Source organism: Nothobranchius furzeri, chromosome 12 (genome assembly GCF_043380555.1).
Source record: "Nothobranchius furzeri strain GRZ-AD chromosome 12, NfurGRZ-RIMD1, whole genome shotgun sequence".
Classification (NCBI taxonomy): domain Eukaryota; kingdom Metazoa; phylum Chordata; class Actinopteri; order Cyprinodontiformes; family Nothobranchiidae; genus Nothobranchius; species Nothobranchius furzeri.
Window position 1 is genome coordinate 65928653 of NC_091752.1, and position 27716 is coordinate 65956368.

General features: G+C 43.1%; 2 protein-coding genes across 2 annotated transcripts in view; one reads left to right on the top strand and one right to left on the bottom strand.

Moving 5' to 3' along the window:
* Positions 1-2736: 2736 nt before the first annotated feature.
* On the bottom strand, positions 2737-8806 carry LOC107376318 (protein Tob2). The gene is made up of 2 exons (XM_015945352.3): positions 8315-8806; positions 2737-5870 (listed from the first exon to the last, which is right to left on the bottom strand). Exon 2 carries the CDS (start codon positions 5692-5694, stop codon positions 4495-4497), a length of 1200 nt encoding a protein of 399 aa, XP_015800838.3. The 5' UTR covers positions 5695-5870; positions 8315-8806; the 3' UTR covers positions 2737-4494.
* Positions 8807-12671: 3865 nt separating this feature from the next.
* Positions 12672-27716, top strand: part of LOC107376317 (aconitate hydratase, mitochondrial) — a 29496-nt gene continuing 14451 nt past the window's right edge. Inside the window, 16 exon segments of the mRNA XM_070542086.1 lie at positions 12672-12842; positions 17880-18022; positions 19838-20096; positions 20194-20251; positions 20254-20285; positions 20379-20537; positions 21082-21232; positions 21332-21436; positions 21515-21606; positions 21736-21841; positions 23126-23283; positions 23394-23467; positions 24715-24826; positions 24937-25119; positions 25376-25471; positions 26055-26246. Of these exon segments, the coding sequence (XP_070398187.1) occupies positions 12810-12842; positions 17880-18022; positions 19838-20096; positions 20194-20251; positions 20254-20285; positions 20379-20537; positions 21082-21232; positions 21332-21436; positions 21515-21606; positions 21736-21841; positions 23126-23283; positions 23394-23467; positions 24715-24826; positions 24937-25119; positions 25376-25471; positions 26055-26246 (1953 nt within the window). The 5' untranslated portion in view covers positions 12672-12809.

Genomic DNA, 27716 nt, shown 5'->3' on the forward strand with positions numbered 1-27716 from the left:
GTCTCCACTTCATTTTTTATCTCTGACTCAGAAGCTCTGGTGGTGTGCACAGTTAACTCCGGTTGTAGCTAGGTTGCTACCTGCGTTAGCTTAGCTCCCACCTCCGCTTTAGCTTTGGGTTAGCTTCAGGTTAGCTTGTAGCTAGTTCGACCGGGTGTCGTCAGTTGATCCCAGCCTTACAGCCCCACCCTCAGCTCCACCTCTCTTCCCTTTTGTGGAATTGACTGGGCTTGACGGAACCTGTGACACGGTCAAAATGGCGGTGGTGGCCACCTCCCATTTTTCTTCAAAAACTTGTTATTGGAGTCTATGGAAACCCATTGTCCAATATTTATATGTCGATGGTGACAGGATAAGAGAGCTATAGGATGGAGTGGAGGCTGCAAACGAATGCATTAAAGACATCTGAACACAGAGCAGGGTAAATGTGAGCATCAGATGAGTGATCCAAAAGTTTGGTGCAGACACAGCACAGACAGACAGATGGAGCTCTGGCTGATGAAATGTAAAGTAATATCTGCTGGGATGAGTCCAGCTGAAGTGGGCGGTGAGCAGACTGGCTCTTCTCCATCTAAGAATTCTTACTTTGAATTATTGATCACACCTCTCCTGCATTTGTTTACTGCAACACGAGAACAGGCCGCTCCGCACTTTTCCATCTGCCGCTTTTCTCATGAGTCTGCTTTCGAATCTAATCTCAAACACGTTCCACACCCTAAAGGTGATTTACCTCAGAAGAAATGAGGACAAGAGGTTTTCCACGCTCGCTTCGTCCAGCCTGGTTTTTATTATAAACTTAAAAAAAGAATCAATACCATAAGAAACTGCAGTGGTAACACCCCCCCCCACCCCCCGGAAGAGGGACAGCACAGAAAACAGGTCATTGCATTTGAGTTGAGAAAGAGTTGGACATCTACATGGAGTACAGATCGGATACAAAACCAGAGGAAAGAAACACAGGCAGGAAACAGAACACTACACATCTCATCTGAACTCTTAATTACATCTAGTTTACTTTTAAATGTTCATTTTTACAAAAAAATAAAGTTCTCTCATGACAATGAAATATTCCAAAGTGCAAAATCAACAGCACGCCATAAACAAGACATCAGGATTCTTCTTCCCATCTTTCTGATCCCTGCGTGTCGAATCTCTTCCATTTAAAGTGGATTCAAATTTGCTCAAAACACCATGAGTTTTACCTCAACCACCTGAAACCCTGCCTCATCATGCAAGGAAGTGTCATCAACTTAAGACGTTTTAATTATTCAGAGACCTTCAACTTTAGGAAGGTAAAATAAATGTGCTTTTGAACAAAAAACAGTGATTTTAATGTTTGCGAGGTCCCGCCCAGACAGCTAAGTGGAATTAAAATGTGCTCTAAAGAAAGCTCAGGTCTCAGGAGGTTAAATTTGAGACCTTGATTTGCATATTTGAGGGTTAAAGTTAAGCCAGTTGTGTCCAAAGTGCAGCCTGGGGGCCATTTGTGGCCCTCGGAGTGATTTTGCGTGGTCCCCCATTAGCATTTTTAGAATTGTGGAATTAAAGAGCAAGTCACCCCTACCAGGTTCTTACTCAACCCTCACTTCCTGTTTGAAAAATGCAACAAACGCTGTTGCCTAGCAGACCGAGATGACATAGCCGCTAATACACACACACACAGGCCTACAACGACATTGTGACATCATATGGTACCAGATAACGTTCTAGGGTACCTCTAACCAATAGCGATGGCAGATTTAAATTCAAATGCAGTGCAGAGTTTTTACCTGACAACGGCACAGCACTGAGTTTTAGGCAGAAAATTAAAATTTTAACTAAAATGCACTGAAGTGCTAAACTATTGACTTCACGTGTCTGCAGCACGATTAGACACGCATTTGTATAGTTTTAAGGAAAAAACTGTTGATTTGGGGGTGACTTGCTCTTTAAGCAACTGCATGTGACTTTTATTTTTAAAGTTCCTGGATGTTTTACTACTGCTTTAGTGTTTGACTTCCTGTTCACCCGTCTGACGGGTGGAGCTTGATGCGTACTGGAAGTGTGAGTAAAACATAGGCATGACCTCAGGCATCTGGGATGCATCCAAAACATTACGGCTCCCCAGAAGGCTGTTGATATAAATTTATATTTTAATATTTTATGTTAAATTCTTTACCAATACATTTATTTTAGGCCCTTTTTGATCAGAACAAACAAAAAATATAAAATGTATGCGTTCTTAAAAAAATAAATGTTATTTTTGTGGCCCACGGGGAGTTCTAACTTCATGATTTTGAACCTAGTCTTGAAAAGTTTGTAAATCCCTGATGTAAACTCAGGTTTATAATTATATCTGGAACAAGGAGAAAACAGGGGTATGGAGTTAGTTGTCCAGGTGCAGTGAGGTTCAAACTTTAGACTCTTTGAAAATATGGCATGAGATTACACTAAAGATGCTCTAAAAAATGTGGAAAGCTCTTTTACGTCCTGACTAACATTTAAAAGTAGTAAACTTTAACGGTAAAAACTGAATTTGACTAGATAAATCTATTATTTAATGAGGAAAATATGCAAAACTAGAATCAAACCTGGATTTAAGATTATTTTGGTTCACTTATGCATACGAGAGTGAAATCCACCATCGTTTCCATGACAACCCTCCTGTAAACATTCACTTCTCAGTTCCCAGCTCCAGTAGTATACATTTACCCGTCTTAATCAACACTGTGAAAAGGTACAATAAACATTCAGTACTTTATTCTGTACATCTTTATTTTGTCTGTTTGCATATTTTTTTTAAGTTCTGGAAAAAAAGAAAATTAGGATATAAGAAACTACAGAAAGCTTTATATACATATTTTGGAGTCACAATCTCATATAAACCCAAGTGAAAAAAAAAAAAAGAAATATTAGAAATAAATTATGAAAAAGAACATCTTCCAGGAAAACGGTACCATTTTAAAACATGTCAACACCTTCCCTTCAGAATAAAGAAAGAAAACACCGTCGCATCAGAAAAGCCAAAAGCTAAACTCAAGTCTGGAAAACGACCAAGAATAAAAAGGTGTGACGGCATCTTGTTACCGCCGTGGTGAGACGGGAATTCAGCTCCTCTTAATCTCTAAAGTGTTTAAAATGTGCAACGGCCGACCAGGTGGAGGATGAAGGGACGGTTTAACGTGGGGACATCGGGATGCCCGCTAGTAAAGTGCTGAACAGCTGGACGTCTCAAACGTCCCTGTGGGGACATCCGACCCGGCTGTTAAATATACAATGTTAGGACGGAGTCTCAGATACCTGGTGAAGCTGCAGTAGTGGAGAACCTCCGTTTTGGTTCACATCACTGCAGCTGGGAACAAAGTAACCCGGACTGTACCCCCCCCCCCCGGCAACAGAAACAGACAGCTGGAGAATTTCAAGAGGATGGAGAGAATAGCGAGAGCCTTTGGCTTCAATACCACCAACGTGCTCGGAGTTTCAACGCGTCCCTTTTCAATCCTGATCGGCGCAGAACCATCTAGACATTTCTCTCCCTGGTTTCCTGGTCTCCCTCCCTCCTGTCCATGCGGAGGAAAAACCTCTCCTTCATAGTCAAAGTCATGCTAAGCTATTTATCACAATCCCTACAGCTCAGCTTCTGCATCCCCTCCCCCTCTCCGCCTTTTCACCTTCACACGCTGCTGCCTGGAACATCGTGGATGAAAACATTAATACATGTAGTGTCTGGTTGTTTCCCTGTGTGCGTGTTTGAGGTATCAGCACTTGGTCATCGTCTAAAACGCAGATCAACTCATCCTTCACATTCAAAAACAGCTTCCCCCCCCCCCCCCCCGTGATACATTCTTCATTGTCACTTTCCAACTCAGCGAAGCCGCTCTTCTGCTCTGGCATCATTTCAAAACAGGTGGAATGGACGCTGCAGCTGATTTAAAGATCATCCTCCAACCAGCAGCCCCTTGATGGAGCCATAACAAAACAGAGCAGGACTGCACAGAGACGGCAGCAAACCCCACCCCACCCCACCCCACCCCTCCATCTCCTCTTTTCTGTATTTGTGGCAAGTAGGGCAGAGCAGATTGCAGGGCAAAGTGCTGAGTTTTCCACAGCAGTCGTTCCCTGCAGGACTTGGCAAAGTCCTTTTTCACAGCATGACAGTGCAGTGCAAAATGGAGCTATACCGGAGTTCTGTCCACTAAAATACGAGCCAAATAAATGTCTCCCGCGCCAACGTTCAGTGCAAAATAACGCCCGTCAGATTAGCGAGATCTAAAAGGTCGATGCAAACTCACCCTCTCCCATCAACGCAGACAAAAGTGCTGAGGAGTAACAATGGACTCGGGAAGGGTGGGACTGAGGTTTACGGAGATACAAAAACGTGAAGTATTCAGTGGGCAAGTTCCTTTTTTGTAGTAAAACTACTTCCTGACGTGTGTTAGCCTTTGAGCAATTTGTTAGAAATCATCATCATCATCGTCCAACTCTCTATGAACCATTCCTGTACCAAGTGAAGGCTTAGTTGGCCAGCACCACGGGCTGGAAAGACTGGCTGGGATATTGCAGGCCGTAGCTTCCCAAACCATCAAACGGCGGCTTCTCCGTGTAAGAGATTCCTCCGTCGCTGCCGATTATACCCACGCTTGGAGCTGGAGGGTTGGAGAACGGGTCGAAGGTCGGGGTGGTGCCGACTGTGTGTGGGGGCTGGAAAGGGCTGGAGTGAGGTTGCACGGGCTGGGTGTCGGTGTCGAAGTAACCGGGGGATCCTGGGTAAACGAACTCTTTGGCGCTAGGAGAGAGCTGGCTGGGGACGGGACCGCCGAGGGAATGCAACGACAACGACAGGGGCTTGTGCTTGAGTAGCTCTGGAGTCGGGATGGTGGTGGGAGACTGGGAAAGCATCCTCTGGGAAGGTGGAACGATGACACCCGGGCCAGCTGCAGGCCCGGCCACGGTGCACTTTTTCATTTTGGTGGAGCCGAATTTCGTGGCAGCAAAGCTGGCGGTGGTGAAGGTGATGGGTTGTGGTCGGGCAAGAGGAAGAGCAGGGGGCAGCTGCTGAGCGGGGAGGAAGGGCAGCCCAATGCTCGGAGGAGACGGCGTGGAGGTGTTGGAAGAGTGGACCCCGGGGTCTGTGGGTGTGCTGGAGCTTGGGTAGCTGAAGAACCCAGAACAGGTCGGAGCAGACGGAGGTGTGGGAGAGCTGGAGAGGGACGGCATGAGGGCAGGGGATGCTTGACTTCCTACTGGCACAAACACCTGAGCGTCAGGATTGAAGCAAAGGTTCTTAGACTCATCCAACTCCGCTTCCCCTATCCCCTCTTTAATCTCCCCCTCAGCCCTCTCACTGTCACAACCAAGGCCTGGGGGGTCCTCTAGGTAAAGCACCTTCACTGCCCCCTTGTCTCCAATCTGGTAGGACACCTCAAAAGGGTCTATCCACACACTGAGCTCTGCTGGAACATTTGCGCGGACTTCCTCCATGTCCAGTCCACTTCTTTTGGCCGCCAACTCCACCACAGGGTCACTCGGCGCTCCCAAGTGGATGCACCGGAAAGCGGAACCTCTGAGCGGGGCCTCTGGGTACCAATGTCCCTCGAAACGAGAAACCAGTATCCTCTCCAGCTCTTCACCGAACAGATCAGCTCGACGGCGAGGCAACTTGTTGTACAGGTAGGACACAATGAAGTTCAGGGCAACTTTCACCTCTAGATGCATGGCTGCACCTGGATGGAGCCGCTGTGGGAACAAAATGTTCTAAGCAGTGGTTCTAAAGGGCAGCTGAAGCAGCCGAAGAAGGTTTGTACCACCGGTTTATTGAAAAGTGGTTGATTCTTTTAGCTTCATCACGGCAAAGGCAGCAGGTCCTTGTTAATCCCGTTTAGATGTCCCAACTGTGAAGACATAAGAAAAACATTCATTTACATTTCTCAGACTACCGAGAACATCAAGAAATCCTAGACAGACATAGAGCCAAGTTTAAGTCAGATCTTTCCGAAACTGCGCTGCTCTGGGTGGCTGCATGTTGGGAGTAGCTCTGTTGACTATATGCAAGTTTAGCCTTTTCTTGGGCATTTTTTCTTCTAGTTTTTCAAGAGAAACTATTTTTTTGGACACTTTACTTTTCTGTTTCTGGTGCTGTGAAGCTTGGGAGGATTTTTACTGCTATTTTTTAGCTTTTGTCACTTTTTGAGCATTTGTTATGATGTGTAACCATGGCAACAAGCTGTTTACAATCGGGAGCAGCTGATTAACATTGGAAAGGCTGAAATAATACCTCAACTGAAGCCACAAATCCCAAATGAGCTAAAACGCAAGAAGCGTGGGTGCAGAGCGGGAGCAAAACGGAGACAGAGAAAGAGGAAAGTCAAACCATGTCTTCCATCGATCATAATGGGCAATGTGAGATCACTGGCCAACAAGATGGAGGAACTCCAAGCCCTTTCAAGAACTCGGCCAGAGTTTCGGAACCACTGGAGGAGATAATGCAAAGAAGGATTCTCCAGAGAATCAAGAAAATGATGGACAACCCTGAGCATTCTCTTCACAAGACTGTCCGACAACGGAAGAGTGTCTTCAGTCAGAGGCTTCTTCAGTTTGGCTGCAACACTGACCGCTACTGGAGATCCTTCCTGCCAACAGCCATTGTAATATACAACAACTCTTTGATGACTTGATTATTATTATTATTCTGAGCTATTAACGGCAATCAATTTCCCTCTGGGATGAATAAAGTATTTTTGAATTTGAATTTGTTCGTATTCTGGTGGTAAAGGTTTGTATTTATTTCTCTAATGCACAAAGCTCTCCTTCAGCAAAAATCCTCCCACTGAAGTCTCGTTTGGTGAATTTGTTTTCACGGTTGAAGTCGATGAGCTGCAGGAGGCCCTGATGGACGGAACAGATGCTGCCTTGTTGAGCTCCAGAAATCGTGTATAATCTAAATGTAATCCCATAAAGTGCTTCCATCTCAACGCTTCAGTGTAGAGACACCATCAACACAGAGATGCAAACCCAAAAAAAGATCTGGTTAAAAAAAAGCCAAAGATCTATACAAATTTAAGGGGGTAGAAAACGGCAAGACATTCTGCTGATGGAACACAACTTCCCAGCATGCAATGGGAGCCTTCCACCACTCTGAACTGTCTCACTCACACAGAAACAATTCATCATGTTCACCTTTAAGCCAGTTGGGGACTCAGCAGCTAAGATTAGGAAGACACCACAGATTAACGATAATTCTAATGACGTTAGAGCCTGCCAGACTGAGAAGGAGATTTAAATTTTACTTTTCACGTGACATCTATGAAAAGATGGGAGCTATAAATAGGGCTCAGATTTATATCATAGGTGGAACAAGATCATTTCCACCCATTTGATTAAAATGAGTTGGAGTAGCTGAAGGATCCAGTACTCCATCACTCCCAAAAGCCATCATCAGTGGAAACACCGAGTGCATGAACAGCTAAACCTTCTGCTGCATTCTGCATCTATCTGACAAATGAAAATGGGACACAAACCAGATCACGCAGCAACACAAATGAAAAACCTGCAAGTGCACATTTCATTTGACCAATTTGGCAGATCTAAAAGAGCTGTTTTTGTTTTTATGGGGCCTGTTGTTGCAGATCCGAGCATCAGCAGGATCTGTGGTGCCATTTTTGATTACATAGGCCCATAATGAGAACAGCCCAAGCTGCTAAACACTTATAACATGTCAGGATCTAACTGCTAAGCAGCACAAGCATTTAATGTGCAAACTGCAGCCTTTTCTTACATTAAAAACACCTTGCAGAGATGTTGCCTTTGAAGGCTATTTTCACAAGAGGCCTGCCTCCAAATGCACCTTTTCTAACTGAATATAACCCCCCCCCCCCAATACTTTGCTTTTGAAATAATTTGCATATAAAAATGATAAATAAGACAAAGGTGCAATAAAAGAACATATATTAGGTTTGCTAGTATGAGATAAAGAGGCAGCACCTGGATATTAGGGCTGTATGTTTGTAATAAGGCATTGCAGCAGAGACATTGGTTTAGGATTATAATAATGTGAGTAGAAATTAAATTATATAAGCTAATTGAGTGCCGATCAGCCTTTTGAGGGTACAAGCGAAGAATGAATGAGAGGCTGCCAGAATCAACAATAAGGGACCGTAAACGTGCCCAGTGCTGCTGATGTTTACCTGTAACAGGACTATAACAATTGCTTTATTCGTTGAGCTGTGGCGACAGTCAGTCTGTTTTAGCCCGAGACGGAAAAACACCAGAACATTTATAAACCCTGCAAGGACACTGAAATTTCCCATCGTCCACCTGGTGACGGTTAAATACTCACCTTAGACTGATGGCACTGATGTGCGAGCTCGCCTCCTCTGTATTATTCTTCCGCCTGATATGTCTGATTTCAGAACAAAGTTCGCGGGTTTAAAATGTTGAGATTTTTCATAACGACGTCATGTTTAACTCCTCGTCCCACAACTTATATGAATTCAAAGGACTGTCTACGTTCTCGACTCCATCTTACTCTTTGGCTCCACTGAAACTTTACTGTTTGACAGTCCGGCGTATTTATACACTGTGACTCGCCCACACCCCCTTGACGACAGGGACTACTTTCTTCATATCCCAATTAAAAGGCAGAACTACTTTATTACCTTTAGCTTACGACGGTTAGTTGACAGTTAGCATTCAATAGTAGCCATCAAATGGATCTTCTGTTTGAATAAGAAAAAAATCTTGTTTTTCAACACACCACGTCGATAAACATGATTAAAAATACGCTAAAACCCTTAGCTATTTTATTGTACCGAAAACCATCGTTACGGGCTCTACTTTATGTGGCGGAGAGACATCTGTAGTTACCCTTGCTGCTAAACAATTTACTAAAAATATAAGTAGTGATAGCAACAGAGTGGCCATTGGCTGGCATGTAGAAGGACTTGCAGCTTATTGGCCAGCAGCAGTTAAAGCAACCTGTCTCTTGTGGGGCTTGTGGGAAATGAAGTTTTAGATAAAAAGTAGCAAGAACGACAATTTAGGTGCTTCCTGTCACGTTTGTTGGAACATTCAGAGCAACTTGTCTTCATATTTATAAGTTTATAATTATTTTTCTTTTGAACAATTTACAGCAAAATGTTTTAAATAAAAAAAAATCTACAGAATGTCTTTAATTTCCCTTTATTTACACATGATCCCAAACTTGCTTGAATCCATGGGTTGCCTCCTTATTTGTAACACAAACACACTCAGAAACAAGCATTTGATTATTAAATATAAGTACAATAAAATAAATGTATGCAGATTTTAACATTCTTATGTCTTACATAGGTTTTACTGATACTTGACCTACTATTACTATGACGAACATTCAAATAAGCAACTAAAAAAGCTGAGTCTTCTTTCAGTTGTGAGTTAAAATCTGTGCAGTTTTAAAATGTGTGCTTGATTGTACAGTTTGTACTTTGTAAGCTTTGTATGCAAATTTTTTGATCTAGCAAAAACTGTGACTACCTGTGTACAACCCAACCCGAAAGGAAACAAAGCATTCACAGACAGGAACGTTTTAGATATACTGCTGTGACAGCTATGACCAATTTTGTAATAGCCATAGCTGTCTATTTGAAACAATTATATGGATAACTGTTGTGTTTTAAACTAAGGACCGTGTCAGCAATGACTTGGTCATGAAAATAATATAGTTTAGGGGAGTTGTTTGAATTTTGTATAGACAAAATATAAAAAAAAAATCAAAGACACAGCCCCATTGCTTCAATTTGCAAATTTTCAACTTGTTAATGCTTGAATAATTAGCTTTGAAAATAAAATGTCTTGTTATTTCTTGATGTATCAAATAATTTTGTTTTTAATTTGGACTTTATGGAAAAATCCTTCCGACTGTTTTCTTAACTTTTTAACATTTATTCAAAGATTCAAAAGCTTTATTGATAACTTACTCAGTCACACAAAATATGTATCTTGACTTTTCAACTTTAGTTCTTACACTTCCTCAAATTTTCTTAACGGTGGCTCCAGTGCGACATTAACAGAACAGAACAGAGCAAACAGAACGCACATATTTCTCCAACGTCAGGATTAGCCGATGACGTAAAAACAAAGCGACATTCATCTATGAAGAAACTACAAAATGGCGTCTTACTGTAGGACTGTAACCAGGCTTCGGGTAAGGAATCTGCTTTTTTTCTTTTAAAGACCTCCTTATGGCCCTGCTGCGGCCATGACAGCAAATGTTTGTACTGCGTTGGTCAGACTCCGTCACTTTTAACCCACTAAAGCGGAAAAATTAAGAAGAAACTAACTGTCGTCACATTATCCAGACTTCTGACAGCGACTCTAATAGCTGTCGCGCGACCAAAGGAATTGTTGCTAAACACGATGTTTAAAATCGTTTGACGTTTACAGAGAGTGGATTAAAAGGTGTCTGTTAATGAGTCATGTTAGCTGTTTGTAATGTGATAACAAAGATACTTTCCTCTTTAACAGTGAGAACTGTCTAATAAATCCTAATAAAATAAGTTTAAATCCATCATATGTGATTGTTATAATCAATCGAATATGCTAAAAGACTATTAAAAGTATACAGTTTTCACGGACCAGCTGCTGCGTTAGTACTAATGTTTAAAGAGCAAGTTACCCCCAAATCAACTTTCTTTTTGTTGATAAACCATACAAACGAGTGTCTAATTGTGCTGTAGACACGTGTAGTCGATTATCTGTGACTTTAGCGCATCTTAGTTAAAATTTAAATATTCTGAAGCTGTCAATGTTGTGCCCTCTTCAGGTAAAAACTGCACCACATTTGAATTAAAATCTACCATCGCAATTGGTTAAAAGGTACACTATGATGTTAGCTGGTACATTATGATGTCACAATGTTTTTGTGAGCCTGTGGCCGTTTCTCAAAATGCATACTTGTCCGAACTTGTGTACATACGTCCTTGTGAAACGTCATTAACGACTGTTCCAATCCTAAATACGCATAATGGCAAGTTCGCTCAAAGTTTCCTGATGTGTTCTTGCTCTGCCCATTGTACCGAGGATGCATCAACACATCCTTCTGTGGACTTGGGACAACAAAGTTTCCCATAATGCATTGCGTCGCAAACCTGTAAACTCCAAAAGTCAGAGGAGAAAGCTAATCACTGTAATGTGTTATGTTAGAAATATAAATAAAATAATATAAAGTTGTCTGTTATTGTAAATATTCGTGTGTAAACTGCAATTTTTTCTGTGTGTGTTTGGGTTTCAGTCTTCACAATCCTTCAAAATGCTTTATTAACTCACCCACTATCAAAATAAAAGCAGTATAGCTCTGTTCTGATGAAAATACACTTTATTATATAAATGGTAGAATTTGATCAGTTTTGATCAAAAGGGGGCCAAATATAATACAAATACAAAATAAGTTTTTGTTTTTTAAAGAGCAAGTCACACCCTACCAGATTCTTACTCAACTCCCACTTCCTGTTTGAAAAATGCAACAAATGCTGTTGCCTAGCAGACCGAGAGGGCGGAGCTGCTAACAAATACACACACCAGGGCTTTTCCTGGCTCAAATTGAAGCAGAGGTGGTACCATCCTGACCATGCGCCAGCACATGCATACTCTGTACATTCAACTGCCTCACTCGTTTAAAGGCAAAATATTATAAAAGGCTCAATTAAATGCATTAGAATTGTTTATTTCCCCTTTTCCCATCTGATATTAATGGATAAAAATATTTTTTGATTTTTGACCTACATTTTAGTAACATTTTAGGTTTGTATTAATAGCACTCATCTTAGGCAAAATAACACATAAATATATCCAGTAAACTATAATGCATTTCATTAACATACATTTGTATTGGAAATGGTAATAACATTTAATTTCTGCTGCTAACAATGTAATGGTGGCATGTCTGTTATGTACGGGTTGGCAATAATCCAGTTCCGTTTTGCCTTGGCCCCCAAAATACCTTGAAATGACCCTGGGTGTGTGACTGAGTTTTGAAGATGATCTGAATTTTATCGGATGTATAAATATTACTTGTGTGTGACGTATTGTTTTATACAGGTAAAAACGTGTAGTGGAGATAAATCTACCTACATTTTATTTTCAAGCTTTGTTTTCTAGTTTTTATTTTAACTATTTTCCTGTCCTGTCTGTCTCTCATCTTCCTGCATCTCCTCTAAACTCTCCAGAAAAACTGCTGCCTGGATTCTTACTTTTTCACCTCATCAGTTACTTTTGAGCAGATCAAAGGGATCTCCTGACCGCAAAGCGGAGTGCGCGTTTCGATGCTGCATCAGTGAGGTGAAATCACCGCAGCACATGATGAGCAGAGCACGTCAGGAACGATTAAAACACAGAGCACCAGAGGATATAAACAGATATGAACGATCATGTGTTAATAATGATATTTTGTTGCGCCACCTTGAGAACGTATCGTGTGCCGGACGCACCGGGCGCACCAACGATCAGCGCTCTGCGTCCTCTCTGCTCAACAGAATCCCCGCTATGATAATAATAATAATAATAATAATAATAATAATACATTGTATTTAAAAGCGCCTTTCAGAACACCCAAGGTCACTCGACAGAAAACATGTAATAAAATACAATAAAACAATAATAAAACCCAAACAAGGGAAAAAAAAACAGAGAGAAACTGTTCAATAAAATCAGAGGTTGTAGGCAGATTTAAACATATGTGTTTTGAGTTTTGTTTTGAAAAGGGTAAAACTGTCGATGTTCCTGATGTCTGGGGGAAGTGAGTTCCAGAGACGAGGAGCAGAGTGGTAGCGAGACGGGCAGAAGGAACCGCAAGATGGATGGAAGAAGAAGATCTGAGTGAACGGGATGGGGTGTGAAAACTTATAAGTTCTGAGATATATGGAGGAGAGAGGTTGTGGATTGCTTTGAAGGTATGGAAGAGAATTTTGAAGATGGACCTGAATTTAACTGGGAGCCAGTGAAGCTGCTGGAGAACCGGGGTGATGTGGTGAAAGGAAGGGGTTCTGGTGATAATACGGGCTGCTGAATTCTGGACCAGTTGCAGTTTATGAAGGAGTTTGTTGGGGAGACCATAAAGAAGTGAATTGCAATAGTCGATACGGGAGGTGACGAGGCTGTGGACGAGAATGGCGGCAGTGTGAGGGGTAAGGGAGGGGCGGAGACGGTTTATGGAACGTAGATGGAAGTATGCTGACCGAATTATGTTATTAATGTGAGCTTGAAAAAAAAGTGAGCTGTTGAGGATGACACCCAGACTCTTGACGTGAGGGGAGGGGGAGACTATGGCGCTGTCAATAGTTAAAGAAAAGCTGTCAGATTTTGAGAGGGTGGATTTAGTGCCAACTAGAAGAAGTTCAGTTTTATTGCTGAGAGTCCATAAATATTGTAATATTGGCAGAAACTGGATCTTTCCCTGAAAGATATCTAGCCCCCCATAACTCGATCCCTGCTCCTGGATGAAAAAACGGACATTTTGATCATCGTAGGAAAACCCCCAGGACGCCCCGGACAGAGAGTGGAAAGTGGACATGTCCGGGGGAAAGAGGACGTACAGTATGGTCAGCCTACAATAGCACCAACCATAGATCTGTACCAACTAGCGAGAAAAGAAATCTTTGATATTTTTCTGCAGCGGTTTTCGCGCTTTTCGGTGCACTGCTGCTGATACAGCACCCCTATAGTGGTGCAACGCTGCAACTGCAGTTAAAATAACATCCATTTTGCTGGGGGCAGAGTGAAATCAGGCTGGAGCGGCACAAAAATAGCTGGAGGTGGCCACCACGCAAATTTGAAAGCAGGAAAACCCCTGCACACACACAGGCTCACAACGATATTGTGACATCATATGGTACCAGCTAACGTTCTAGGGTACCTCTTAGCCAATAGCGATGGCAGATTTAAATTCAAATGCAATGCTGAGTTTTTACCTGACATCGACACAGCACTAACAGTTTTAGGCAGAAAATTTAAATTGTAACTAAAATGCACTAAAGTGCAAAACTGTTGACTGCACGTCTGCAGCACGATTAGACACACATTTATATAGTTTATCAGTAAAAAAAAAATAGTGGCTTTCAAGCAGATCACAGATTCACAGAATACCTCTCACAAAACTGTCTGCTTGACCCTTACCAATCTGGGTTCAAAAAGGGCCACTCCACTGAAACTGCTCTGTTAGCAGTGACGGAATCCTTAAAAGAAGCTAGAGCGACAGGCAAATCCTCAGTGCTTATCTTGCTCGACTTATCGGCAGCATTTGACACTGTCAACCATGGCTTCCTTTTGTCCACATTCTCTACCTTGGGCATCACAGAGAAAGCAGACGCCTGGTTTGAATCGTACCTCACAGAACGATCATTCAGTGTATCTTGGCTTGGACAATCCTCTACCGTGCACCATCTTGCCACAGGACTCCCCCAGAGCTCAGTACTAGGACCTCTTCTCTTTGCCATATACACCACCTCACTGGGTGAGATCATTCGATCACATGGCTTCTCCTACCACTGCTATACAGACGACGCCCAGGTCTATCTGTCATTTCCACCGGACGACCACACTGTCTCTGCACGAATATCAAACTGTCTCTCTGACATATCAAAATGGATGAAATCCCGCCATCTCCAACTCAACCTCTCTAAAACTGAACTACATGTCATCCCAGCAAAACCATCCATACAGCACAGAATCTCAATCCAAAATGACTTCCTATCTCTGGCTCCTTCAAAAGCAGTTCGAAATCTGGGTGTTGTGATTGATGAACACCTGACCTTTAAAGATCATGTTGCCTCTGTTGATTGTTTATGCCGCTTTGCGCTGTATAACATACGAAAGATCAGACCATACCTAACACAACATGCCACCCAGCTCCTGGTGCAGTCTACTGTCATCTCCCGCCTCAATTACTGCAATGCTCTTCTAACTGGTCTTCCAGGCTGTACTGTGAGACCTCTTCAAATGGTCCAGAACGCAGCGGCGCGTCTGGTCTTCAATCAGCCAAAAAGAGCACACGTCACCCCTCTGTTCATTGAGCTCCACTGGCTACCGCTAGCAGCACGCATCAAATTCAAATTGCTAACACACTAGCATACAAAGTCCGAGATGGTACGGCTCCCATCTACCTGAATCCTCTTGCAAAGGCTTACGTCTCGGCCCGGCCGCTCCGGTCATCACAAGATCGTCGGCTAGCAGTGCTCAGGACAATCCAGACTCTTCTCATGCATCGTTCCACAAATGTGGAATGACCTTCCAAGCACTACCAGAACTGCGGCTTCCTTTTCAATTTTCAAGAAACTCCTGAAGTCCCTGCTCTTCAGAGAGCATCTTCTTAACTAGCACCCTCCCTGCACCCGTGCCCCCTCTCTACTGTCCACTCCTTGTTCCCTACTCTCCATGACTGATGTCAATGTTGTTGTTATTGTTGTTGTTAGCCTCAAGGACAACATGCCGATTATCACTTGTAAGTCGCTTTGGACAAAAGCGTCTGCTAAATACATAAACATAAACATAAACATGATTTGGGGGTGGCTTGCTCTTTAAAGGGACTTTACGGAGTTTTGAATTTTTATGCTCGTGATTGCCCCCTCAGGCCAAAAGCGTAATGGCAGCTTCAATAGTAGGCTCGTGCACAAGGCGCGCATGCTGTACGTGCACACTCCTTAACGAAAATAACAGCTGAGACAGTCCCTTGTGTGTGTGTGTGTGTGTGTGTGTTTGTGTGTGTGTGTGTGTTGCCCGGAGGACAGAGGACAGGAGAACGAGCAGCTAATTAAATAATTTGGTTCTGTACCTTTCTCTTCAGCACAGCCGACAAAGGTTTATGATGGGTCAGTCCTCCTGCATGCTCAGATCATTCCCTTCCCTTGCTTGAAAAATTGTTCCAAAGTGAAAGTTGAACCCACATCTTTTTTATCTGTGAATTCAATGCCGTTCGACGAGTCTCAAATAAAAATTTGGGCGTCTTACTGTAAAAAAAAAAAACCATTAATGTAAAAAATAAACTCTAAATAAACTATGTTCACATCGAGAATCGAACCCGGGTTTCCCTGCACAGAGTCCATTGTCTTATGAGACGAGCTAAAGCACCAGTGACGTTTTTGGTATCTGTAATATTTATATCCTTGATGACAGCTGAAACAACATTCGGAGAAAGGTTTGGAGCGAAAATGGCTATTTTGTTGCTAATTTGCAGGAAATATTTAGAAAAAGTAGCTAAGCGTCCTCAGAAATGTAGCTAGGTTCATCACTAGGCGTTAGGAACAGCGACAAAGTAGCTGAGTTGGCACTGCCTCACTCTCTGCTGCTAAAGCTACGGATAGCAAACGCTACGGGCGATGCCTGAGCGTGAACGTGCATGAAGCAGCCTGCTCGACCCGAGCATCTCTCTTTTTCTGTGATTTTACAGAAAAACAGGCAATCACAGTAAAAATGCCAGGGCTCATTCTACAGGACCAGGGCATTGCAGGAGAATGTATGAAGAAGACATTTATTATTTCTATACATGTTTTGGCTGTCAAACTTCCACAATGCCCCTTTAAGAAAACAACGAAGTGAACAAGTATATTTTCTAAGTTGCTATCGTGTACCTGTTATTTCCTGACAGTTTATTTTGTGTCTGTGTGTAAAAATTGTGGTGACTCTATTTATCACCTCATTTGATCCCAGATGATTTTCCAGCTCTTTCTCTCAAAACTGGTTAAATTTTTAGTTCAGCCTCAAACTTTAGTGTCTGAGAATGTTAAGCTCACTCAGCATTTTTAAAGTTGTTTGTTGTTTAGTTTTTTTGGGAAGGGCTAACTTCAGTAACCTGAGCCAAAATAACTTTCACCCAGTTTTCTCTGAGCTCAGAGGCTTTCGTTTGAGTATCATTCAATTCAATTCAATAATTTTATTTCACTCAAAATTTAGATATACAAATGTCAAATCAGAATACAATTGCCAACCAGAATATGAGCATTCGAGTGAAATAGGGGGAGGAAGAAGAAAAAATCTTATATGATTTTAGCATTTTATCTTTATACATTTTTTTAAATTGATCAGTAGTTGTACATTTTTTTTAATTCATCATCCAGGTTATTCCATAATTTCACACCATATATTGAAATACACATTTGCTTTAATGTAGTACGAACAAATATCCTTTTAAACTCTGGTTTCTTTCTACTCTCATCATTTTTTGGGATCAAAACAAAGAACCTTTGTAGATTAGTTGGCAGTAAATTATTTCTAGCCTTAAACATAATTAGTAAAATTTTCAAGTTAACTAAGTCTTTGAATTTCATAATTTTAGATAGAACAAAATATTTGTTAGTATCTTCTCTCGGATTTGCTTTATATAGAATTCGCAAAATTTTCTTCTGTAACAGAAACAAAGGATTAGTGTTTGTTTTATATGTATTGCCCCAAACCTCAATACAATAAGTTAAATATGGTAAGATAAATGAATAATATAATGTCTGAAGCGTTGAAATTTCTAGAATACTTTTGACTTTGTTTAAAATTCCAATACTTGTAGATATTTTTTGTTTTATATATTTTATATGGGATTTCCAAGTAAGTTTATGGTCCAAGAGAACCCCAGTGTTATCAGTGTGAAAGGAGCAACCTTAGCTGCTGTGGAGAGGTTTCTGGTCAGTCATTATAACAAAACATTATTTAAGCCCATAAAAGTTTACAAAAGTCTGTTGAAACATCAGTAAAAAAAAAAAAAAAAACTAAGGTAGAATATTCTTTTGTCTTCCTGTTTTTCACTGGTTCAGCTGCCTGTGCAGAAGCACTCAGCCCCTCCTTCTGACCTTTCACTTAAAAAATTTCATGCTTTTGCTAAACAGCACAATAAAACGGGTTATTGTTTTATTTCATTTAATGATTTCCTGCTGTTCCTGCTCTAGCTGGCTCTGGGGACCGGTGTGAGGCGCTTTCATGTCTCGGCGGCTTTCAACGCCAGGGCCAAGGTGGCCATGAGTCACTTTGAGCCAGGCTCCAGCATTAACTATGAGAAGCTGCACGAGAACGTCAGCATCGTACGCAAGAGGTCAGAAGTTGTCAAGTTTTACCTTTAAAGCAGCAATCTGAGGTTTTCCATCTGTCACGAATGATGTATGATTTCTTAGAAATCTGTAAAAGTGATAGTATTACCCTGTACTGTGATGTAATCTAGGCCAGGGCTATCTGCTTCTAGTCCTCGAGTGCCGGTATCCAGCACGCTTTAGCTTTAACCCTGCTTCAGCACATCTGACTTCAATCAGTAGATGATTAACAGGCTTCTGCAGAGCCTGACGAGCTGCTGCACAGGAGATTCAACCACTCAATCAGTGTGTTGGAGCAGAGAAACCACTAAAACGTGCTGGATACCGGCCCTCGAGGCCCAGAATTGACTAGCCCTGATCTAGGCAATACTTTAATTGTTTTTGCTAAGCCCATCCCCTGTCCTGTAGAGTCCCATGCAATTTGACTTGACCACTGCTTAGCATTAACCAATAGCGTTTGACATCCACTTACTTACAGATGTCAATCCCGGAGCGTTTGAGGAAGTAGGTCGAGGGGCGTAAGTTTTTCCACCTCCAGAGGGTGCCCCCTGAGGAAAAACCATCGACATATAAATATTGGACAATGGGTTTCCATAGACTCCAATTATAAGTTTTTGAGCTAAAATGGGAGGTGGCCACCACCGCCATTTTGACCGTGTCACAGGTTCTGTCAAGCCCAGTTAATTCCACAAAAGGGAAGAGAGGTGCAGCTGAGGGTGGGGCTGTAAGGCTGGGATCAAATGACGACACCCGGTCGAACTAGCTACAAGCTAACCTGAAGCTAACCCAAAGCTAACGCGGAGGTGGGAGCTAAGCTAACGGAGGTAGCAACCTAGCTACAACCGAAGCTAACTGTGCACAACACCAGAGCTTCTGAGTCAGAGATACGCCGGGCTGACCGCTGGGTAAAACCGGGTGGAACACAGAGGTCTCCCGAAAGCTCCACGAGCCGGCAGCTGCGCAGCAGACAGAAGCCGCGATCAGACAGAGATGCGCCGAGCTGCGGGAGGCGAGAACGGGTGGAAAACTTCGGTCTCCCGAGAGTTCCACAAGCCGATAATCGGAACCCAGCTCCACCAACATGTTATATTTCAACCCATTTTCTAAAGTGCAGCATTATGTTAAATGCACTGGGTTTTACCCTATTACATTTAAATTTCATGGTTAAATAAAAAATGAAGTGGAGAATCCTTGGGCGCTCTATTTGTGCAATTAATGCCACAGCAAGTCATTTTGTCCAACAATTGCACAAAAAATATCCAAAACAGAATACACAAACACAGAGACTCAAAATCCTGGAACAGTTTCCTGGCCAGACCGAGGCTCTACTGAGGCCTTTCCACGGAGCTAGCTCTGCGGTCACATGGATCTGATGCTCATTAATTATACAGAATTTTAGGAATTTAATACACTTAAACAGAAGAGTGAGAAAAACATTCACCCCCCTCAGAGTTGTCATGAGTGTAAACTAGATAATTTTAACCAAAAACATGTTTTGGAACCAGGCTGTAAACATGCTTATTTCTGCTGTGAAATTGGTATTTTTAACATGGGAGTCAATGAGGATTTGCTCGCTTCTGACACCAGCCCCCAGTGGATGAGGGTGGAACTGCAATTTTTGGTACTTCCCGGTTGGCCTCAATTTTTGAGCCGCTTTGTGGGGGCTTGTGATAGACTCATGATTTCTGCTTTAAGGATCAATCATCATTCAAATGAGACAAAGAAACTTTGTGATTTGTGGTTCTGAGTTGTTACAAACATCAAAGAGAAGAATAATCTAGCCCGTTACAGTTCATGTTTTGTGTGATCCACCTCACCAGGTTGAACAGGCCTCTCACTCTCTCTGAGAAGATCGTTTATGGCCACCTGGATGATCCAGCAGGTCAGGAGATCGACCGAGGACGCACTTACCTACGCTTGCGTCCGGACCGCGTGGCCATGCAGGATGCTACAGCCCAGATGGCCATGCTGCAGTTTATAAGCAGTGGGTTGCCCAAAGTGGCCGTTCCCTCCACTATCCACTGTGATCACCTGATCGAGGCTCAGATCGGGGGGGCTCAGGACCTGCAAAGGGCAAAGGTGAGACGTTTTTATTACGCAATTCACGTTATTCAGTTCTGTTTGGCATCATAAGGCTAGATTGTTTATAATGTGATCAATTTATTCACTTTATAAGGAAATAAATCAGGAGGTGTACAACTTTCTTGCAACTGCTGCAGCAAAATATGGTGTTGGCTCTGGAAGCCAGGCTCAGGGATCATCCACCAGGTAATGTTTTATTTTACTGTTATTATTATTTAATTATGTTTTCGTAAGGCGTGTTTGAAAGTAAACAAAAAAATTGTCCTTGTGTTTGTGCAGATCATCCTGGAGAATTACGCCTATCCTGGAGTGATGCTGATTGGTACCGACTCACACACGCCCAATGGCGGTGGACTGGGTGGCATCTGTATCGGAGTGGGTGGGGCTGATGCTGTTGATGTCATGGCTGGAATTCCTTGGGAGCTCAAATGCCCCAAAGTGAGTATTTTATTTAGAAATGTCCTTAATCTACCAGTTTTTGCGATTTGTGCCCACAATCCAAGAGTAATAGGTGGGTAATATTGTTTTTGCCTGTGTTTGTATATTTGTGTCAACAAAACGCTTCTGTCACCTCGCTTTCTGATTGGCCGCATGTCACATTCAGCAGGCAACGTGTTTGTTCTCAGAAATCAGACCAAGACCGTCCAAAATGTTTTATATCCCCGATTTCAGATCAGAGCGGTCCCGACGTGCATCAGAGTAGCCCAGAGCACCCTTCACACACTGGCGCAGTGCCACTGCTGAGCCTATGTAGTGAAAACAGTGGAATATCTGATGAGATTGTTTTCAGAGCTTTCGCGGTAATCGAGCAACAGGTTGCGTCTGCTCTGCGTGAAGGCTGAAGGTGATCTGGAGCTGTAACTGCAGGCAGCTTAACCAAACTAGTCCCAGGTGAAGATGTTTGGGTTATTAGGTGCAGAGAGGCATGAAAACAGTCCAGGAACCTAAATCATGATACTACGTCTGTGTCACTCCCCCTCAGGTGATTGGAGTTAGACTGACAGGAACTCTGTCTGGCTGGACCTCCTCGAAAGATGTGATCCTGAAGGTGGCCGGCATCCTGACTGTGAAAGGAGGCACAGGAGCCATCGTGGAGTATCACGGACCTGGAGTCGACTCCATCTCCTGCACGGGTAGGAACAAGGTTCCTCATAAAGCTTTAAATTCTGCTGATCTGTGTTCAGACACACGAATCAATAACTTACCGTAATTGCCCCAATAATACGTTTCAGGAATGGCCACTATCTGTAACATGGGCGCTGAAATTGGAGCCACGACGTCTGTTTTTCCATATAACCACCGCATGAGGACGTACCTGGAGAAAACCGGTCGTGGAGGTCAGTTTCTGGATGTTCGTCCCTGCTTCTACAACAAACTTAAAAACAACATCATCTCCATCTTTCTTCTTTCTGCAGACATCGCTTCAGTTGCTGATACCTTTAAAGAGGATCTGGTGCCAGATGAGGGCTGTGAATACGATCAAACCATTGAGATCAACCTGAGTGAGGTGATCTAAGGAAGCAAATACAAATGTGAAAATATTAGCAGTATTTTTATTTAATTTTTTTTTGCCAGATGGTCAGTGTTTTCCCTACACTGGCTCAGGTGTGGTGCTTTTTTCTCCTTCCTCTGACAGTTGAAGCCCCACATAAACGGACCGTTCACCCCGGACCTGGCCCACCCCGTGTCCGAGATCGGGGCCGTAGCTAAGAAGAGCGGTTGGCCCCTGGAGGTTAAAGTTGGTCTGTATTTGTGACACGGCTGTATCCCCTTACAGCCACTTTTAGTGCTTTGTCCAGTGAAATTGGATCTCTCAATCTTTGTTCCTACTTGCTGTATTATTGAGCAGATATGATTAGATTGCATTACAGCTCAGTCGTGACTTGTTCTCCAAAGTCACCTTGAACACAACATACTTCCTGTTGTATGCAGAATAATCAGAGCAGAAGAGGGACTGTCAAAACTTTAGTGTCTTTCCTTAAAGGGACTTTATGGACTTTTGAATTTTTATGCTCGCGATTGCCCCCTCAGGCCAAAAGCGTAACGGCAGCTTCAATAGTAGGCTCGTGCACGAGGCACGCACGCTGTACGTGCACACTCCTTAACGAAAATAACAGCTGAGACAGTTCCGTGTGTGTGTGGTCCAGAGGACAGGAGAACGAGCAGCTAATTAAATAATTTGGTTCTGTACCTTTCTCTTCAGCACAGCCGACAAAGGTTTATGATGGGGCAGTCCTCCTGCATGCTCAGATCATTCCCTTCCCTTGCTTGAAAAATTGTTCCAAAATGAAAGTTGAACCCACATCTTTTTTATCTGTGAATTCAATGCCGTTCGGCGAGTCTCGAATAAGAATTTGGGCACCTTACTGTAAAAAAAATATACCATTACTGTAAAAAATAAACTCTAAATAAACTATGTTCACATCTGGAATCAAACCCAGATCTTCTGCATGGGAGTCAGACATCTTGCAGGGTTAGCTACACTCTAGTAACATTTACAGTATCTTTAACTTTTATATCCTTGATGACAGCTGAAACAACGTCAAACCAACGAACGGTTCGGAACGAAAATGGCTATTTTGTTGCTAATTTGCAGGAAATATCTAGAAGAAAGTTCTACAGAAAGTAGCTAAGGGTCCTCAGAAATGTAGCTAGCTTTGTCACTAGGCGTTAGGAACAGCGACAAAGTGGCACTCCCTCTCTCTCTGCTGCTAAAGCTACTGATAGCAAATGCTACGGGCTATGCCTGAGCGTGAACGTGCATGAAGCAGCCTGCTCGACCCGAGCATCTCTCTTTTTCTGTGTTTTTACAGAAAAACAGTCAACACAGTAAAAATGCCAGGGCTCATTCTACAGGACCAGGGCATTGCAGGAGAATGTATGAAGAAGAAATGTATTATTTCTATACATGTTTTGGCTGTCAAACTTCCATAATGCCCCTTTAAGAAACGCCTGTCTTGTGTATGCTAGATTAGATTCTAGACTAGACTGAACTTATTTCTGTTGTGTTTTCTTCCTACAAACAGGTCTGATTGGCAGTTGCACCAACTCTAGCTATGAAGACATGGGAAGAGCAGCTTCTCTGGCCAAGCAGGCTCTGGATAAAGGACTCAAGTGCAAGTCCCAGTTCACCGTTACCCCTGGATCAGAGCAGATCCGCGCCACTATTGAGAGGGACGGATATGTGAGTCAGAAACACACAAAGAGAATGTTAAGCAGAACATTTTTGACACTAGTTACACTAGTTCTTTAAAAATTCACCATCTTCCTAAACTCCTGTTGTCTCTCTGTCAGGCCAAGATCCTGACTGATGTTGGAGGCACGGTACTCGCTAACGCCTGTGGTCCCTGCATCGGACAGTGGGACCGGTAAGTGTCTCAGCAATGAAAACACTGTGCTGTGAGAGCTATTTTAGGACAGAGGCTGTGTTCAGAGCAGCCCGAAGGATGTAAACTCCATTTCTCCAAACGGAAGCTTTTCAGGAAGCTTTACATTATGGGAAAGATGGTAGTTGTTTATGGTTTTATGGAGAAACACTCTTCAAAATGGCTAAACTATCCCTGAAATGTACTTTTTCTTTAGCCACCTACAGCAATGGCCGACATTTATTTTATTTATGAGGTAAATAATTGACCAACCTCTAGTTTTAATCTTTTTTCTGTCAGTGTTTGGTTTTTGGATTTATGTGCCTAAAACAAGCCATTAAAAAGAAGTCCCTTATTTTGATTTCAACATGAAGTGAAATCGGCTCAAAACCCTCTCTTCTGTCCTGGAGGTGAAGCAGCAGCTTTACTTCAAGCCCCTCCTGTTTTTTCAAGCTTCTCACCTCACAGCAGCCAATCACAGGATGTGTGGGCGTGGCCAGCTCCAGCTTGTCTCTTAAAGAGCAAGTCACCCTCAAATCAACTTTTTTTGCTGATAAACTACATAAATGAGTGTCTGATCACGCTATAGACATGTGTGGTGAATAATTTGGCACTTTAGTGCATCTTAGTTAAAATAAAAATATTCAGCCTAAAACTGTCAGTGTTGCGCCATCTTCAGGTAAAAACTCTGCACTGCGTTTGAATTTAAACCTGCCATGGCTATTGGCTAAGAGGTACCCTATGATGCCACAATGTCGTCGTGAACCTGTGTGTGTATGTGTGTATTTGTTAGCGGCTCCGCCCTCTCGGTCTGCCAGCCAACAGCCTTTGTTGCATTTTTCAAACAGGAAGTGGGAGTGGAGTAAGACTCTGGTAGGGGGTGACTTGCTCTTTAAAGTGACAGAGTCCTGAAAGGCTCATTTTGGAAGGTATTGAAAATGTCAAGAATAAAACTGCTTCATGTGAGCAGTTTAGTTGGTGCAAAGAAAATTTACAAACATGTTTTTTATCGACCATAGAACTATTATAACTTCAGAAATATATATCCCCTTTATTATTATTATTAATATTATTAATATAATAATAATAATAATTAAAGGGTAGAATTTGTTGATATTGATGACTGATTAGATATAAAATGGACATTATAGCTGCTGCAGGTCGTTATTTTTTTGCAGTGTATTCTGTAGTTGTCGTTTAACAGAGAATTTATCCAACACTTCTCATGTTTTTTTTTTTCATGTTTTCAGGAGGGATGTGAAGAAAGGAGAGAAGAACACGATCGTCACATCTTTCAACAGGAACTTCACAGCCAGGAACGATGCTAATCCAGCCACTCACGCTTTCGTCACCTCTCCTGAGGTAAGACGTGATCTGAGCCACACGGACCGATGGCTTACCATATAAGACGATTTTTGCATGCGAGTCGAACACAGAGAGCTCAAACTGTTGCTATGGATCTGTTTCCGTAGATCGTCACTGCTCTGGCTCTCGCTGGGACTCTCAACTTTAACCCGGAAACCGACTACCTGACTGCCCCCAATGGGGAGAAGTTTAAGCTGAACCCCCCCACCGGTGACGAGCTTCCCTCGAGGGACTTTGACCCAGGGCAGGACACCTACCAGCACCCCCCCGCAGAGGGCAGCTCAGTCAAAGTAAGCGCTTCATCCCGCAGCGCTCCTCCGTGAGAGCGGGGTAGGGGGTGGGGCGGTAGCACACTTTCCGCTGCTGTTTCTCACTAGGATCAGCTGATGGAGGGCTCTTGTCAGCGGACACGGTAGGGTTGGGGAGGGGGGAGGGGCATGATGCTTAACCTGGCGGGTGGCCAAGCAAAGCCTGGCGGGCCGCCAGGCTTATAAAGCGCCGGGGGAAACCCTGCTTGTATCCGACCCTGTTTTCGGTGCCCCGCAGGTGGATGTAAACCCCTCCAGCACCCGTCTGCAGCTGCTGGAGCCCTTCGACAAGTGGGATGGAAAAGATCTGGTGGACATGAGGATCCTCATCAAGGTGAGCATGTGGATGCTTTTTTCAGTCCAGATTACGATGTGCTTAAGGGTTAGGGTCAGGGTTGACATCTGTGCTCCTGTGTGAGATAATAAACTGTTAGCATTAACCTTGTTAACTATGATTTAATAATGTTCAGGAGCAGAGGAGGGGCTCCACCTGCAGAAGGGCCTGCTGTGGTTTATTAGAGTGTGCACGGAGGGAAGCTAGTCACCCAGTTGCTGAGGTTTTCACTTGAACCCAGGTTTAATGTTGTGGCTATGTGGGGTTTGAGGCTATTTAGGGAAAGTGGTCCCAGATTTGATTGGATTAAAACTGTCATGATTTATCTGAGCAGCGAGTAGTTCTGATGATGGATTAGATGCACAGAAAGGCTGATGTGGTTTAATTTGAGAGCGTCTGACTTTGATTTCCCCAACCATGAATCTACAGTAGCCCAAATGGGACAAACCTTGCACTGGTTCTTGAAACGATGACTCAGAAATGTTCAAGTAGGATCTGTAAAAGTAATCCAGAGTCTCCCCCCTTTCAGGAATTCTGTATGATTGTTTAGAAATCCGTAAACGTGACCCCCCCTCCCCTCCAGGTGAAGGGGAAATGCACCACCGACCACATCAGCGCTGCTGGGCCCTGGCTGAAGTTCCGTGGTCACCTGGACAACATCTCCAACAACCTGCTGATCGGCGCCGTTAACGTGGAGAACAACGCCGTCAACAAGGTGAAGAACCAGCTGACAGGAGAGTTTGGAGGTGTGCCAGACGTGGCCCGCTTCTACAAGGTGAGGCTGAATGTCGGGGGATGCTTTCACTGAATGTGTAATTTAATTTGATAATTAACAATATTTATTTTCTACTGTGGCAAATGTGGAAATGATCAGAGTTGGATTACCTGAACCTTTGATTATTACTTTTCTCCTCGGCTCAGTGACGAAAGGAATCATCTTTATTCATCTTTTATCATTTTATCTAAAATAATCATGTTTTCTCTTTGAGAAAGTTGATGCCCTTGATTTAAAGAATAAACTTTTACTTTGTGAAAGTAAAAAATGTACGCAGCTGTAACTACTTACCCAGTTTTCACGTTTTACATCCTGTTTAAAGCCGTCTGGCAACTAGGGCCTGCACGACTTTATTTTTTTAAAAGTCGACAGTCAAGTAATGAAAGTCGAGTCGACTTCGACTAGTCGTTGATGACGTCATACGCCGGAAGCGGGGGGGGGGGTCGGGGGGGGTCGGTAGGTTCGCTGGAGTTTTTGACAATTAAAATTGCGCCCACATTTTCTAAGTTAACACATCTCTTTTAATAACGGTAGTTTCTGCATCCTACTTCAGCCCTCTCCCCCCTCCCCCTGCGCAGCAGCCGCAAACTCACTGATGCGCCTGCAGCCTTTCCTGCTGCTCTAAACATTAAAATAATTATTTCATTTTCCGTTCCTCACTTCTGATTACCTTCAGTGGTGTCTGTTTGTTGCAACCACCAGGTACAAAAACGAACTTGTTTTTATTTGACTATTTTTCTGTCCTGCCTGTTTATTATCTTCCTGCATCTCCTCTCAATCCTAAAGAGAAACTGCTACCTGCGTTCATATATATTCACCTTATGAGTTACCTTTGAACTGCAGTTCTAAAAAATCTACCGACCACAAAAACAGCGGAGTGCCGCTGCTCGCCGGCCGACTACAACGGGACTGTTTTTGCTGCGGAGTTCATGCCGGAGCGGAGTGGAGATAGTGGAATCTTGGGGGTGCGTCACCGGAGGACAACTGGTGAAGAGCCTCGCTCCGCAGCAGCGAAATGCATCAGGCACAAATAACAGACAGAAAACATGAAAGGAAATGAGCCGACATGAATGATCGCGTGTTTAATTTGTTTTTGAGGTGGTGACACCTGATTTGGCGGTGCTCAGGACGCAATATCTGGAGCGCACGTCAACGATCAGAGCTTTGCATGAGCAAACTGGTTAAGATTAGGATGGGCGTGAGGGGAAGGTTAAATTGCAAGAGGGAAAAGGTCACAGTTTGGTTAAATGTCCGTTTTACCGCCGGTGTCAGTACCGCACAGCGCGTCGCCTCCGCCTCGATCCAGACGCGCAGGGGCTCATCACCTGCTGTCTTTTCCGAGGACTGCATCTTGTCAGTCATTATCACGTGACAGCGACTAGTTGATGACAGGCATAAAAAGTCACTACAGAGCCGTGAAGTCGACTAGTCGACTAGTTTGTACAACCCCTACTGGCAACCTTCTTCTCT

Excerpts from the sequence above, each read along its gene's own strand:
- LOC107376318 (XM_015945352.3), bottom strand. The coding sequence starts at position 5,694 with ATGCATCTAGAGGTGAAAGTTGCCCTGAACTTCATTGTGTCCTACCTG.